The sequence below is a fragment of the Cololabis saira genome, chromosome 7, assembly GCF_033807715.1.
Source record: "Cololabis saira isolate AMF1-May2022 chromosome 7, fColSai1.1, whole genome shotgun sequence".
Classification (NCBI taxonomy): Eukaryota; Metazoa; Chordata; class Actinopteri; order Beloniformes; family Belonidae; genus Cololabis; species Cololabis saira.
In genome coordinates this window covers 36,269,530-36,283,590 of record NC_084593.1, presented here as the reverse complement: position 1 = coordinate 36,283,590, position 14,061 = coordinate 36,269,530, and the positions used below count along the sequence as shown (strand labels likewise).

At 44.3% G+C, this 14,061-nt stretch overlaps 1 protein-coding gene across 6 annotated transcripts in view; it reads right to left on the bottom strand.

Moving 5' to 3' along the window:
- LOC133447213 (spermatogenesis-associated protein 13-like) overlaps positions 1-14,061 on the bottom strand; it is a 48,374-nt gene that overhangs the window by 33,506 nt on the left and 807 nt on the right. For 4 of the 6 annotated variants that reach the window (XM_061725765.1, XM_061725768.1, XM_061725769.1 and 1 more), the window contains exons 2-5: positions 10,289-11,970; positions 8,068-8,406; positions 7,139-7,265; positions 6,917-7,026 (exon numbers count right to left, since the gene is read on the bottom strand). In XM_061725765.1, coding sequence (XP_061581749.1) covers positions 6,917-7,026; positions 7,139-7,265; positions 8,068-8,406; positions 10,289-11,896 — 2,184 coding nt within the window. In that variant the 5' untranslated portion in view covers positions 11,897-11,970. The remainder of the gene's footprint in view (positions 1-6,916; positions 7,027-7,138; positions 7,266-8,067; positions 8,407-10,288; positions 11,971-14,061) is intronic. The other 2 variants (XM_061725766.1, XM_061725770.1) reach the window with 2 other exon arrangements.

Below are 14,061 nucleotides of genomic sequence, written 5' to 3'. Positions count from 1 at the left end.
AATCAAGTCTCACTTTTTCTGATGTGGATGCCCACGTATGAAAAGAGATGCCGAGGTGTGGAATCCCGTCTAGACCACTGAACACGTGGATCATAGATATGGGCAGCGGTAATGATGAGCTTGGTGACCTTGGCGCTGAGTCAGTGTCAAGGAAAACGCACTCAAAAGGTTTTAGACCGTCAAAGTTCACGCTGCTCTCCAGTTCAGCACCATGGATGTCTCCATCATCACACACCTCCAGCATCCTTGTAACAATAAAAGCTAAAGTCTGTTACAGGCTGTCGCTATGGGACATCTTCCTCCCCGGACACAGGTATGTGAGCCGGAGGTGGAGCGTATTTTCTATGAAAGGAAAAGGGTTCCGATGCCGGATGAAGTTCTGAAGTGTGAATGTGTGTGTGTGAATGTGCAGGCTCGGCGTTAGGGTGGATGACACGGTTCATTTGTAGAAAACCGGGGCGGCTTCCAGGAGACGAAGAAGGTGAGCTTATCTGAGAATCAGCCTCGTCAAACACCCGTATGAACTTCTCTGTTTAATTTTCCGTAGCGGAGAAAACTATTTAAACTAAAAATAAGCTCCCCACATACAGGCTTCACAAAGATCCAACAAAAAGTCAGCATTAAAGCACACTACTAAAAAAAACCCACAGTTGACTGTTTTATTTATCTTTCTTTCCTACAGAATCAATGCCAGCAAGTCCTAGAATAAAGCTCCCAGACTGGTTGTTTAAGACCTCGGTTGTGGCATGAGAGATGCTCTTAATTGGCCTATACTAGTGGTTGGGTGTTTGCCTAAATCAGCATCTGCTTTACTACTTCTGCTATGCCGGTTGCGGGTGTCGCCGGCGTGCTCACAAGTGCCACTATTCATCAGAAAACTGTCTGCCACCTGCAGCCCAGAACAACGAGCGAGACTGGTTCCTATTCCTCTTCTTCCTGCAGCTTCTGACTGCGTCTACAGGCAGGGTTTGTCAGGGGCTTTGTACAGTGTCTCCTCAGGAGTAAAACAAACTATATTTAGATGTTAAAAGCACATTTGTGAGGCATTTTGCAAGGCTGGGGTATTTAGATCATCTGAGAGAGGATAGCATGGGAATGAGGAATGCAGTCGCGTGCTCTCGTCCACTTTCATGTCCACTACAGTTGATGCTGTAGAATAGATGTGCCACTGCAGTAAAACTCCACCCGTCCGTAATGATTTTATGTTATTGTTTTGCACCCTCACTGCTTCTAAACCACAAACAAAGCAGAGTATCGGCCAAAACTCTGCAGCAAAACTCTACTTGAGAGAAAATCTGTCTGGTATTCTGCTTTTTTCTTCATTTTTCACTCTGTTGATGGGTCAATTCCTGCCATTAAAGGCTTCATAGGGTCTTTCTGATAGTCATTTTTACTAATATATCCCCCTCAAGCTGAAATATATGGCTGCCCGCAGGCATGGATGGACACAGACACTCGCACACACAACAGGCTGCAGGATTCAGGTGTTTTCACAAGCCTGGAGGAAGGGATGGATGGATGGATGAGGGGGGGGGTGGGCAAGGTGAGGGAACACACATTCTCACACACACACACACACACACACACACACACACACACACACACACACACACACACACACAGAAATCAGTGGGGGAAAACAAACCAATCTGAAAAGGGGAGAAAGCCATGAGATGACAAGCTCTTAGGTCAGAGAAGAAACAGAGAAGCATAGAGAGGGTGAAAGTTCAAGAAGTACAAAGACCAAGGTGGTTGCATAATACGTGGATGCGGTGGAGGATTTTCTCTGATGCCGCATGTGGTGTAATAGAGAGGTCACAAGGTGAAAGTTAAAGCTAAATAATGTACACAAGAAGTGGCAGCTGCCAGAAAAATGCAGCCCACTGCTCACAAAGGCCTGCAGGATATATTCTAACTCTCAAAAACTGTAGCAGAATCAGTTCTGTCTCATTACTTTAGTGCAGGAAGACGCGACCAGGGACGAGACTGTTTATTTATCCAGATCACATGGGCATAAAGGAGTAGTTAACATCATCAACTGTCTCAAATAGAATGAAAATATAGTATCATGGTTATATATAATAAATATGTTGTTTTTGTTGTAGCATATGTTGAAAATGGCAGGGCATTGGATGCATACAGTGTATATGACAGTACACACTGCGTAAGCAGAGGTGTCAAAAGTATTCACATTCATTACTCAGGTAGAAGTATAGATACTGGAGTTTAAAAATACTCCTGTAGAAGTTGAAGTATCAACTCAAGTTTTTTACTCAAGTAAAAGTATAAAACTACTGGTTTCAAAACTACTTAAAGTATAAAAGTAAAAGTAATGTAAGGGGAAAAAAGCCTGTAAGGACAAAAGCCATTGAAAATGAATGCATCTTAGTATAATGCAAATATATTAAAGAACCATATATGTGTACTATTGAGCATTAACATGTGTTTCAGAGAGCAGCAGATATGATGACTAGTGTCCTATAAGTATTGTAATGGTGCAAAAAGTCAAACTTCAGAGGCATGTTATCATTTATCCTAACCTTTATTGGAATGAACATCCAAGTTTAGTTGCAGGAATCTGAGGGAACGGATGTAAGAACAAAACTGGACAAGAACATCTGAAACAACCACAACCAAATTCACTCTATCCGGATGGAGCAATTTAACTGGATAGTTTTTTTTTAAAGGCTAAAATGAAATAGAGTAACGAGGCTGTTTTTAAAATGTAAGGAGTAAAAAGTACAGATAATTGCGTGAAAATGTAAGGAGTAAAAGTAAAAAGTCGTCTGAAAAATAATTACTCCAGTGAAGTATAGATAACCAAAATTTCTACTTAAGTAAGGTAACGAAGTATTTGTACTTCGTTACTTGACACCTCTGTGCGTAAGGCTATCTATGAACATTGAAGCGACTACTTGAGCTACTTCAATGGAAAAATTGTGCAAATATAAAGAAAAGTTATGCATATGATGCATCAGCTCCTTCCTAGAGACAGAATTTTAACTGTCATGTCAAATAGATCAATTACCGTCTATGATCACAAGTAACCTAGGTGTGCCTCGCAACACTTGAGCCACGTGATTTCCCCTCCGCAGGGCAACTAAGGAGCAATAACTTTATGAAACAAAGACACTTGGCAGAGGTGGAAATCACAAGTTTCATCACGATCCGATAACTGCCAAAGTCTGCCACTAAGCGATTCTGACTCAGTTTGGTTCGGGAGCTAACGATGAATATGAGACGAATGCTGATTGAACACAATCACTTCTATTCAGCTCAAATTGCTGCAAGTAACCAAAATATAATTTTCTATTTTTTATTTCTTGGCTCAACCAGACAGTTAAATATAAACTCATCTGTTCCTTCAATAAAAACAGATTACAAAAGGCCATAACGTGATAACATGAATTGATGAGGATTACACGTGCCGGTATCTGATCCATATTTTCATTTTGTCTCAATGGACACTTTGTCTCAATATGGTGTTTAACTGTAATGATAACCAGTCTAATTGACATATAAAAGTGAACAATGGTGTTTGATACCAAGCTGCACAAATCTTTAGGTGTTCAATGGCCTCATGGCAGAAATGTGTGTAACATTACTGTGGCCGTCCACATAACAGCCTCATTGTCTTACACGTGCAGAGCATAGTTTGGCTGAATGATGGAATGGGAGATATCCATGCCCTGACAAGATAGGAGCTGCACAGGCACAAGTCCGTACATGCACGGTATAGAAGGAGGAGACGCTGTAAAACAGGATCCACTAGTGGGTACAGCTCCTCCAGTTCCAGGGAACAGCCAGCCATCTGAAAAGTGAAAAACGGCTTTTGTATGGAGCAGAGGAATCCTTCTCTGCAGTTATATAAGAGCAGGCCCTGAGCCTGTCTCTTCCTCCCTAACACACTCAGCATAAATGTAAGCAGGGAGTCACATGGTCACATACACACCAACACCGACAACACACACGCAGCTGACAGAGAGAAACCCACTCTTTTTAAGAAACAGCCTAGGGAGACTCTGACACGACCAACTGCTCACATTTAGTCGGAGGAACCACTGTTTCATCGGAGCCCGCTACGTACTCTACAGCAGCACGAGCTGCCGGCACGGCGGCAGGTGAACAATGCCGAGCGAGCGCTGATGAAGGATTCTGGGTCGCCTGCAGTTCAGAGTGCAAACTGTGCGCGCATATGCGGCTATTTTGAGGAAGACCTATTCCCATGGTTGCAGTAAAATAAACACTGTTTAACAAAGATATCACAGGCCGGCGCTATTCAATCCTCACTAAAAATGAAGATGTCGACGCCATGACTCATACGTCCTGACAGATGGATCCTGAATGCAACATAAGATATATATCGGTCTCAAACTAACATATCAATATTATTGCTTCACGTGTGTGTAGAGTTGCAGGAGCTCCTCAACTCTATTTTTTAATCACTGTCTTGTTCCCTGCTAAGAAGCCACCGCCTGCTGACTCATGCATTCATAATAAATATACACCCCTGCATAATATGATTAGGCTTGCCTTAACGTAATCGTGTGAGATTTCTGCTGAAACTCTTAATCTGAATGAAGTCCTTATTAAGACCACCCCCTTTCCTGACATGTTGACAGCAGCGCTTTGGGCACAGCCTTTGCAGCACACAGGAAGCTGTCCTCTCATCTGCGTGGGAATTAAAACTGCCGCTGCCGCGGCTGCTTTGAGTTGTAGCGCGGCGCAGGGCGGAGGAGAAAACAAGAGGAGATGAGACGCAAAGGGAGGAGAGAAGAGTCTAGTGCAGGACAGGGATGGAGAGAAGAGAGGAGAGGAGAAGAAAGGGGGTGCAGAGGAGAGTAACTCGGGGAGAAATCCATTTAAATGAAAGGGAGAAAAGAGGCGTCAGCATTAGCAGTTAATCCACTGCAGTGAGAATGCTTTCTCTCTGCCTGCGGGCTCCGGGCTCCAGTTGTCATTATACCAGGAAGACTGCAACGTGCACTACACTGTATCAGAAACAGCAGATTCAACCGTGACCGCCTTATGAGACAGAGTTTCCCACCTTTTACTTGTACTACAGCCACATTATCTAGCAGTATGGCCGTGCCACTGCGTATCAGTATCTTTCCAGTGTCTGTCTTTATCTCATGTGAATCCTGCCATTTGAGCCAGCTCAAAAATATGACTTCCCTCACCATTCAGATGCACAAAAGCTATCTCCAGCCTTACGTGTCCATGTTCCCTACCCAGGGGAGGCAAGATGACAAAGGGAGCATCTCCCTTCCCTCCTCTGCCCACCCCTTTTTCTCTCTTTCACCCACACACTTTCTCTATTTAGCTCATGCTTAAAAAGGCTGCCTAAAGATAGAAGCAAGAAGCTGAACGGGAGCCAGCCAGAGTGTCATAGCAACAACGTGCAGGGGTTCACAAATACTATTTAGATCAGCAAAGAAAAAGAAGTTATAATGAGTGCCAAAATGCAAGAAGTCTTATTACCTCAAGGACACAATTTCAGGAATTCCAGTTCAGACACATGCCAGCAATGAAAGCTACGGCACGGACTCATGATCCAGATGAGCAGACAGCATCACTGCTATGACAACGGGCTGCTTGTACTACTTCATATATTGTGTACAAGCCTCAGTGACTGTAAATAGAAACTGCATCTGCAGACAAGATTATGTCTATCTGCTGAAAAACAGCAAACTATAATAAAAAAAAGGCACAAACAGGATGGGTTCTTTGCACTAAAGCGCTGTAGATGGACACGCCCCCAGAAGTACCCCCTCATCTGTCAGGGATTGGGAGGAACGCGGTGCGTCTCCCTCCGCAGGAGTCAACCTGAGGCCAGCTGCACATCAAAGCCCCAGCTCTGAAACACTCGGCTTTGCTTTTCTTCATCGCATTACTACATTGCTCTGCAACTAATTTGACACAACTCAAAGGAACACAATCTTGCCGTTACCTCTCGGAGCATGCCGGACACAGTACTGACATTAATTAACGTCACTCCTCCTTCTGCTGTGAAGGTCAGTCAATTAGTCTTCGCGTGCATTTGTCAGATTAAAAGACGAATGGGAAATATGCGATGTCCAACCCAGGTTGAGCCATGGCCCAGATGTTGCATCTGTGCAGCACGTGTAAATATATAGTATCCACAGCACCACATTTTACTCAGTGTTTTATTACATCTGGAAATGAATACTGATGCTTTGTTAGTATCAGTTTCTATACGATGACGAGTACTCTTTTACTGATGAACTATTGAAACGTGCCATGGGTTCATATACAATCAACGTTACTGTTACATAGTGGTCATGTTGTTTGTTATGAATACATGCAGCGGCCACATGTACCTAGATGTACCTAAAGCAGTCCAAAGGACTTTTGTCCATCTTAAAATATCCATTCATCCATCCATTTTCTATACCCGCTTTATCCTTTGCAGAGTCTCGGGTGTCTGCTGGAGCCCATCCCAGCTAATTTCAGGCGAGAGGCAGGGGTTCACCCAGGACAGGTCGCCACTCTATTGCAGGGCCATCTTAAAATATCATTCAAAATTTTATTTGAAGGACGATTTGCTTACTTTTAGGAAGCATGGTGGAGCTGCAGCGATCTTCCATCCCCTGCTATCGGCACTAACCAGCCAAAGCTGCATATTGTTTTACAGCACTATGTCACAAGCCAACAACAATAAAGCCAGCTCACAGAGCGACAATGGACATCTTGGTAGAGCCGAGTGACTCAAGAAAGGTATTATGGGAGAGAAAATTATAGATTGACCGAACAAGAGACCGAAAATGAGGCGTAGTTTAGTTGCCTGAGGGCAACTAAACCCATGCCTATAGGGGGACCCAAAGATCCAGAAATCCCCAAAGTTCCTTTGTGCTGCTTTAAATGCATGTGTGTTTAAGGTGTGTGTGTGACTCACTATGTTGACTTGCAGTGGTTCTGATCCAGGTCTCAACAGCCTCCTCCTCCTGCAGCTACCGGCACCTCCGGATCGCAAACGCACCGACGATGACGACTGACCCATATCTGCTGGATGGACACATGTACATACGCAAACCCGATGAACAACTTAACAAACATCCATCAGCATGCATTAGACATATTCATGCAAAAAATACAAAATAAGGATATGAGATAATACCTGTCTGAGGCAGGAGCAGTGCCAAGGCAGTGAGAGTGCTGGGGGGGAGTGGCAGGGAGCGACACCGCTGCAGAGATGCCCTGTGCGGGGGCTCTAGCGGTGACACACCCGGGGGGCGAGACAAAGCCTAGAGGGTACTGAGCAGTTAGGACGTCTTCTATATCCTGCACAAGGCTACTACACCCTTACATACACAAAGGCTGAATGCACAAACTCTCCTGCCCTTCACATTTAAACAAAAACAACAAAAAAACTAAACTTTTTTACTGCCTCGTCCCCTTTTTTTGCAGTATTTCACATCCAGCAAGTTTATTGTGGCGCACCGGTCAGTGTACATGCCCCACAGCGAACCATAAGAGACACTATACATCATGCCAACCAGGTGTTCTCTCAGGTTAAAATGAACTGACTCTGAGTTAGGGCAATGAGAGGTAAAGCTTATGGGAGCGATGAGGCAGAAAATTGGCCACAGAGAAAGACTGAAGTTTGAGGGAGAGAGAAAGAAACGCCACAATAAAAGGAAAGGGAGAGATGGAGGGAGACTAAAAAGAGAGGAAAGTGAACTAAAGGAAAAACAGCATCCAGAGGTGTAAGAGTCTATAAATGAGGCAGAGCATGCGGGCATTGTTGCAGCTAACAGTGAGTGGTATTATAATGGTTAGCACCAGGCTGCCCTTCAAAGTCTGGAGTGTGTGTTTGATTCATTAAGAGCTTGGACTATATTTATCAGCGAGTTGCTGGAGCCTACAATTTAGACTTGGCCGTCCTGCTTTCACCCATTTTAACACCAATACAAGATATATTTACATGTGTCCTGCTTTTGAAAACACTGATATTCATAGGGCAGCTTGTTTGCTTATTGTTAAGTCAATATTTGTATATTTGGATGTGGGTTTATGCATGAAGGCTTGTGTTATTCAGCATCTTACTCTGTGGTACAGCTCCATGGAGTGCTTCTCTCTAGCAACGCTGCTCTCTATGACAGAGCAAGGCCTGGGGCGTGCAGCCGTCCGTCCCAGCCCCAGAGAGTGCTGCGTGGTGGAAGCGGGCCTGCATCTCCGGCGGGGCAGCGAGCCCACTTCACTATAGTGGGAGAAGAGCTCTCGATCTGGATTGGGCCTCCGCTGGTCCAGTATTGCTGAGGCCGGGCGAGGACGAGGGCGCAACCGCCTGCGAGGTACAGAGGTCTTCTCTGTGCTAGAGTGGGGCACGGCTGGACCCAGCTGTCTCGCGCTGCAGCCTGACTGGCTGGCAATCTGCTCACACAGCTGGGATTGGCAAAGATACTCAGCAGTTTGGCCCGGACAAAAGTGCAGCAATGCATTTCTCGTTTTGGGGATTGAGAAGAATTTCTCTGCAGATTTTTACAAAATGTACCTCAAATTTCTCGGTAAAAGATTCTATCGGCCCAGGAATTCACACCCCGGATGCATGAGCGGGTAACCATGATCCACAACTGCTGGTAGTTACACTACTACGAGAGATAGGTGGATTTATTTACTTAAACATGACTACGGTGGAGGACTATCAATGAGACCCGTAGTAATTCCATAGCTTTCCTTAAAAAACAGACAAAAACAAAACTTCTATGTTGTCTCGTTTCACATCCTGTGATGCTACATCACTCATTCAAAGATTGTTTACAAGTTTCCCAAAAAGAATTTCCCTCAAATCAAAGCCAACACTAGATAAAAAAAAAATAAAAACATGCCTGTAGAACTTCATTAATCCAACGAAGTAGCTAAAGGAAAACCAAAAACAGAGGCACATAGATCATAGAATGACGTTTTAATCTGCAACTATGTGAACTGAGCGGATTGCGCTCATGTCAGGTTCAAGTTTTATTTGAGGGTGCGTTCATGATTTCCTGTTAGAACCACATGGGGACATTATTTATGTTGGCAGTCAAAACTTGGTATCAACAAGCTCTTCGGTGATTTAGTGGACATGCAGTTATCCTCAAAGCTGAAAACGAACCGAAAGCTTCACTGCCGGTTTAAAAGAGCTTTACAGTAAATGAATGGATACATCTCAAATGGGATTTAGATTTAGATTAGATGTTCAAATCTCAATTTAATGTTAAAAGGCTTTTAAATAATTAATAAGAGGCTTCACTGTTTCGAGACAGAGTCATTAATAAAGCAAATTACATTTCTATTTTTTTAAGTGAGAGGTAGATTAAATATCAAAAAATGGTTTAGTCCCCCAATTTAGTCCCATTTTTATGCCTCATAAGGTACGTAAAGTGTAGTTTGTTTGAATCTCTCCTGTAAAATAAAAAGGGTCATGTGTCTTGTCATTTATATCCTCGACCCTAATCCCCCCCCCCATTCCTCAGCCCCTCTGAAGACAGATGTAAACGCACAACCCTGCTTAATCATTGTGGGAGTCAAGATTAGCACCCTTCCCAAAACAAATACAACTAAAGCTCTTGCCTTTGCATAATACGCCCCTATGAAAGTGTGCTGAGTATTGAGATGTCATATCTCATTTAGTCATGAAGAGCTGGGGCTAACGTGTCCTGACTCGCTGGTATGACTGGAAGGGAGATGACTAATTCTTTCAGTGGAGTGGGAAGGGAAAGCTGCTGTCATGAAGCGCTGATGACACAGGCCTCCGGGGCTGCCACACTCACACGCGGGCCAGCTCTGTGGGAAATGTAGGGTTTCCTTGCAGGCTGCAAAAGGCTGGCCGAGCAGGAAAGGACAAACTTTCTGCATTTATTATTTCATCTTTTCTCCAACAGATGGGGCAAAAACACAGCGGCGCGAGTTGGCGCCCGGACCGTGTCCTTCGAATCGGGCGCTTTGGTGCCAAACCTACGGCTATTTCACGAAGAAATGAATAAGAGCTCTGTTACCATTTACATTCCTGCTTGCTGTTGATGATTTTTAAGAAGCCAAAGGATGACCATGGTTAAAGCTGTTACATAAATGACATTTAAAGCATTTGGGGTGTAATTACATGACACATGCCTCTGGTAATGTTAATGATGTGTGAAAAGCCTGCAATGGAATTTGGTTACACCATAAATATGCAGCATAATACACATAAATATGCTATGTTCTAACAAGCTTAGCAATAAATCATCATTATTAAACTAAATAAGCTGGAAAATAATGTAGTTCATTTCCTGTAAAAGTCACATACCTTAAATATTTCCTCGGTGGAGTCTGATGCTGGTACACTATTGCTCGTGCTCTCTTTATCACCTTCTTGTGATTGGATGTTCAATTCCTGTAAGTGGCAGGAGTCAAGCTGAGCATCCCTGGAATCCTGCTCATTTCCTGTCTGTCCCTCTACCTTTTCCTCTTGACAGAGACAGTTCGATTGATCCCGTTTGACCCCTGCTTCTACTTTAGCCTCAGTGTTTGGATTCGGATGAGGAATGTGATTCTCCACAATGGCTGTGGACCTGTGGTCTGGTTCTCTGTCTGCGGGTTGGACTGCCACGTCACTAGTCGTGAGGCCGTTGGCAGCTTGGCCTCCCGGGCAGGCCCTGAAGGCTTTCAGGACCACTGGGGGGGACCGTCCACCCGTCACAGGTGCCGGCGTCACACTGTCCAAGGTACTGGAGTGTGAGGAATTAGCGGTCTGTGGCGATGGCGGGGTAGACTGCGGTTTCGAAGGTCCTTCATTATGGAGTGTCAGTGATACGCTGTGACTGCCGTCCACTGTGCGCTGTGCGGCCCGAGGAGAGTTCACGTGGGTCCTCTCTCCCTCGGGAGGAGAGAAGGAGCGTGACGTTGTTCGCCACTTTCTGGCCGATTCTGCCACGCTGTTGAAAAACTTGAACAGGCCGCCAAAGTGACCCTTAGTGTCCGAGTGTTTCGGGGGCGGCGGCTGAATGTCTTTGACGTTCTCAAAGTCCACAGAACCATAGTCCGAGTCCATGGTTTTGTCCAGTGAGTGAAGCTCCGAGTCAAAACTCCTCTCCGAGTAAACAGGATTGGTCTTCCCCAAGAGGGAAATCCTTCTCAGGTAACTCCACACATCCTTGGTTCTCCTCCCTCCACCGGGATGGATCCTTGGGCTACACTTAACACCAGGCTCCTCGCAGCCTGCAGTGGTTTTGTTGCAGTTGGCTGAAACGTTATTGCTTCTTTTCGTGTAAGAAACTCTTTCAGTGGGTTTACAACCGTTCTGGGTCACGGCTTCTCCCATTACAGTGGGCTGATGGCCTTCCAACTGAGATGAGAGGTCCATGTCTTCAAACGAGCAGTCAAACTCCGCTGTGTAGCCGGCGTACGAGTGCCTCTTGCCTCTGTGCCTAAATGTACCCCTGCTGATCTGCTGAGGAGTGCCAATGTCAGGGCAGAAAGAGTCCTCATCCACAAAGGAGCTGGTGAACTTAGCAGTGGACAGCTTCCCCGTCTTCCCTCTGAACACAGCGGGGGACTTTAGCTTCTTGAAAGAGCGAACTTTGTCAGCAAATGAGAGTTTAGGAATAGAGGTCTCCCCAGGCAAAATCATGGAGTGGGGTCTCCTCTCCAGCTCGGAGACAGCTCTTTTTCTGTTCAAGATCTTCCAGATGCCCCCTGTGGCACGGGGCCTCCGGTTGACCTCCTGTCTATCCTTGACAGGCGTCTGAGAAGAGGCAGCCTGAATCTCTCCCTGCTCCTCCACAGGACCTGGCCCAGTCTCCTGAATATAAACACTGCTGGTCTCATTCTCCACATCCAGAGACACATTAAACACTCGGTTGACAAACCCATTAGGGTTGTTGCTCTCTGAGGCAGGGCTGTCTGTCTGTTCCATCCTCTCTCATTATACAGTGTCAGCTATCACTTCCAGTGGACATCATGTTTAGCCCCGTTCTCTTTCTCAAACACCTGGAGGAGCAAAAACACATCACCATTAAGGATTGTGACATCAAACTGACAATGCAGCCATTCCACACAACGCTTATTCTGTCATAACTTACTCAGAATGACTGTAAATAAGTGTCACGAATGCCAAACAGATTAAATTTAAGGAGTAACAGTGAGCAAACTCAATCTATCAGCTGTGTTGTATCTGCAGCGGAGGTCAAATGTACTACTTGAGTATTCAAACACAGTGATAGCCTGAGATATCTCCGTCTTTGATCCTCAGACGAGGACTTTTGTACCTCAAGTCTGCCCCCCCTCCCCTCCCCATATTTGGTACAAATTATCCAAAGTAATTATTTGAGACACAGTCCCCTTCCACCATTTAAACTGGGAGGCTGTGTTGTCATGGAAACACTCACCACAGAGACGTCTGGTTATTTCAGACTTGTTCCAGCTGTGACATCACCACACAGCTCAGATAAGCTCCTTCTGAAGAGAAAGACGCTCAAAGAGTGCGAGGCTGGCGCATGCTAATTGCTCTTGTTTGGTAATCCCTGTAAATGTACGGAGGCATCTTGTGTAAGCGGAGCCCCCCAGCACGCATCGTTGTTGTTGCGCCAGATCAGAACCAGAGATGCATATCACTTATGCAGCCTTTTTAACAGGCTGATTGAATTTTTCTGCTTTTTTCCTGGATCCCTTTACAGAAGACAATTCACAGAGGTGTCTCTAAAAACTGCAAAGTCTCTAATCACATGCAGTTAGGCTTGAATATGATTTGGCACCGGCCCAGTTGTCTCTTTTGAGCTTTTCAGGAAATCATATTCAAGTCACACTGAAATTTGTGCTTAAACTGCAAAATCACAGCTTTAATTTGGATTTCGAGAAGGACTGTTTTATAAAGGCTATTTTTTTTAAATACTTTACTTTCATTTGCGCGGATAAAAGAATAGAGTTGGTTGCAGTTATCTGCTCTTGGAAAATACCAGATATACAGTCCAAGGAGGTCCCAGTGTAAGTGGCACACACCATCCTTAGGATATAGAAGCAAAACAAAAGGATATAGAAGCAAAACAAAACCACCAGAGCTAACCAGAAGATTAAAGGTTGTTGCATCAATACTTTGGAATATTCAGAGGAAATAATCCCCGTTGGTGACTTCTGGATGTAAACATCTGCATGTCCTCAGGAACAAGCAGTGATGCGTGACTACATGACCCTTTCCATGGTAAAGAAGTTGAGAAAGTTGAGAAAGAAGGAAATTACTCCTCCAGAGGCGGTGACAACGTCATCCAAGTCCACCATGAAAGGAAAACTTCACAAGATCAAATACACGAGTTTCACCAAAAAGCACAAACTATTAATACCCAACATGATTATAAAAGTCAGATTAGATCCATAAATGAATGAATAAAGAAAAAGCCAAACCAGTTTGGACTGATAAAACTGAGATCAATCAGGAGGAAGGAAAGAAACAAACACCAGCTGTAACACAAGTGGAGGAAGTGCAGTGAAAGAAAATCATACCTGCAAGGAAAAGTTGATCCCTAACGTGACTGATGATGCAGCAAAGGCGGCCCGCGTAACTACGCAGTAGTTCTACTGTATACAAACATACATATCCTGTACAACTGACTTTATGGTTGGACTACCCATGAAATGCAGCAAAAAACCTCCAGGAGTTTCTGACATGAAAGCAGAGGAATGCAACTGCATGTCAACTTGCTGCAGACAAAACTAAGAGCAAAAAAGATCCTTAAACAAACAGCAGCTGCAGAGGGACGCAGGAAGGGCCTGGCAAAGCGTCACTAAAGAGGAAACCCATTCTTTTGATGATGTTTGTGGGCTCCAGACATCTGGCTGACATTGTCTACAGCATTCTTGACAATGTATTTAAAGAAAAAACACATTAGTAAGAGTTTATAGCCTATGTCCAAGTGAGAGAGGAGGGAGTCACTCTTAAACCTTTTCTCCCTTTTGGAATCTGCACCTAAAATGCATAATTCACTCAATAACGGAGTCAAAAATGTAAGTGTACACACACACATATATATATATATATATATATATATATATATATATATATATATATATATATATATATATATATAT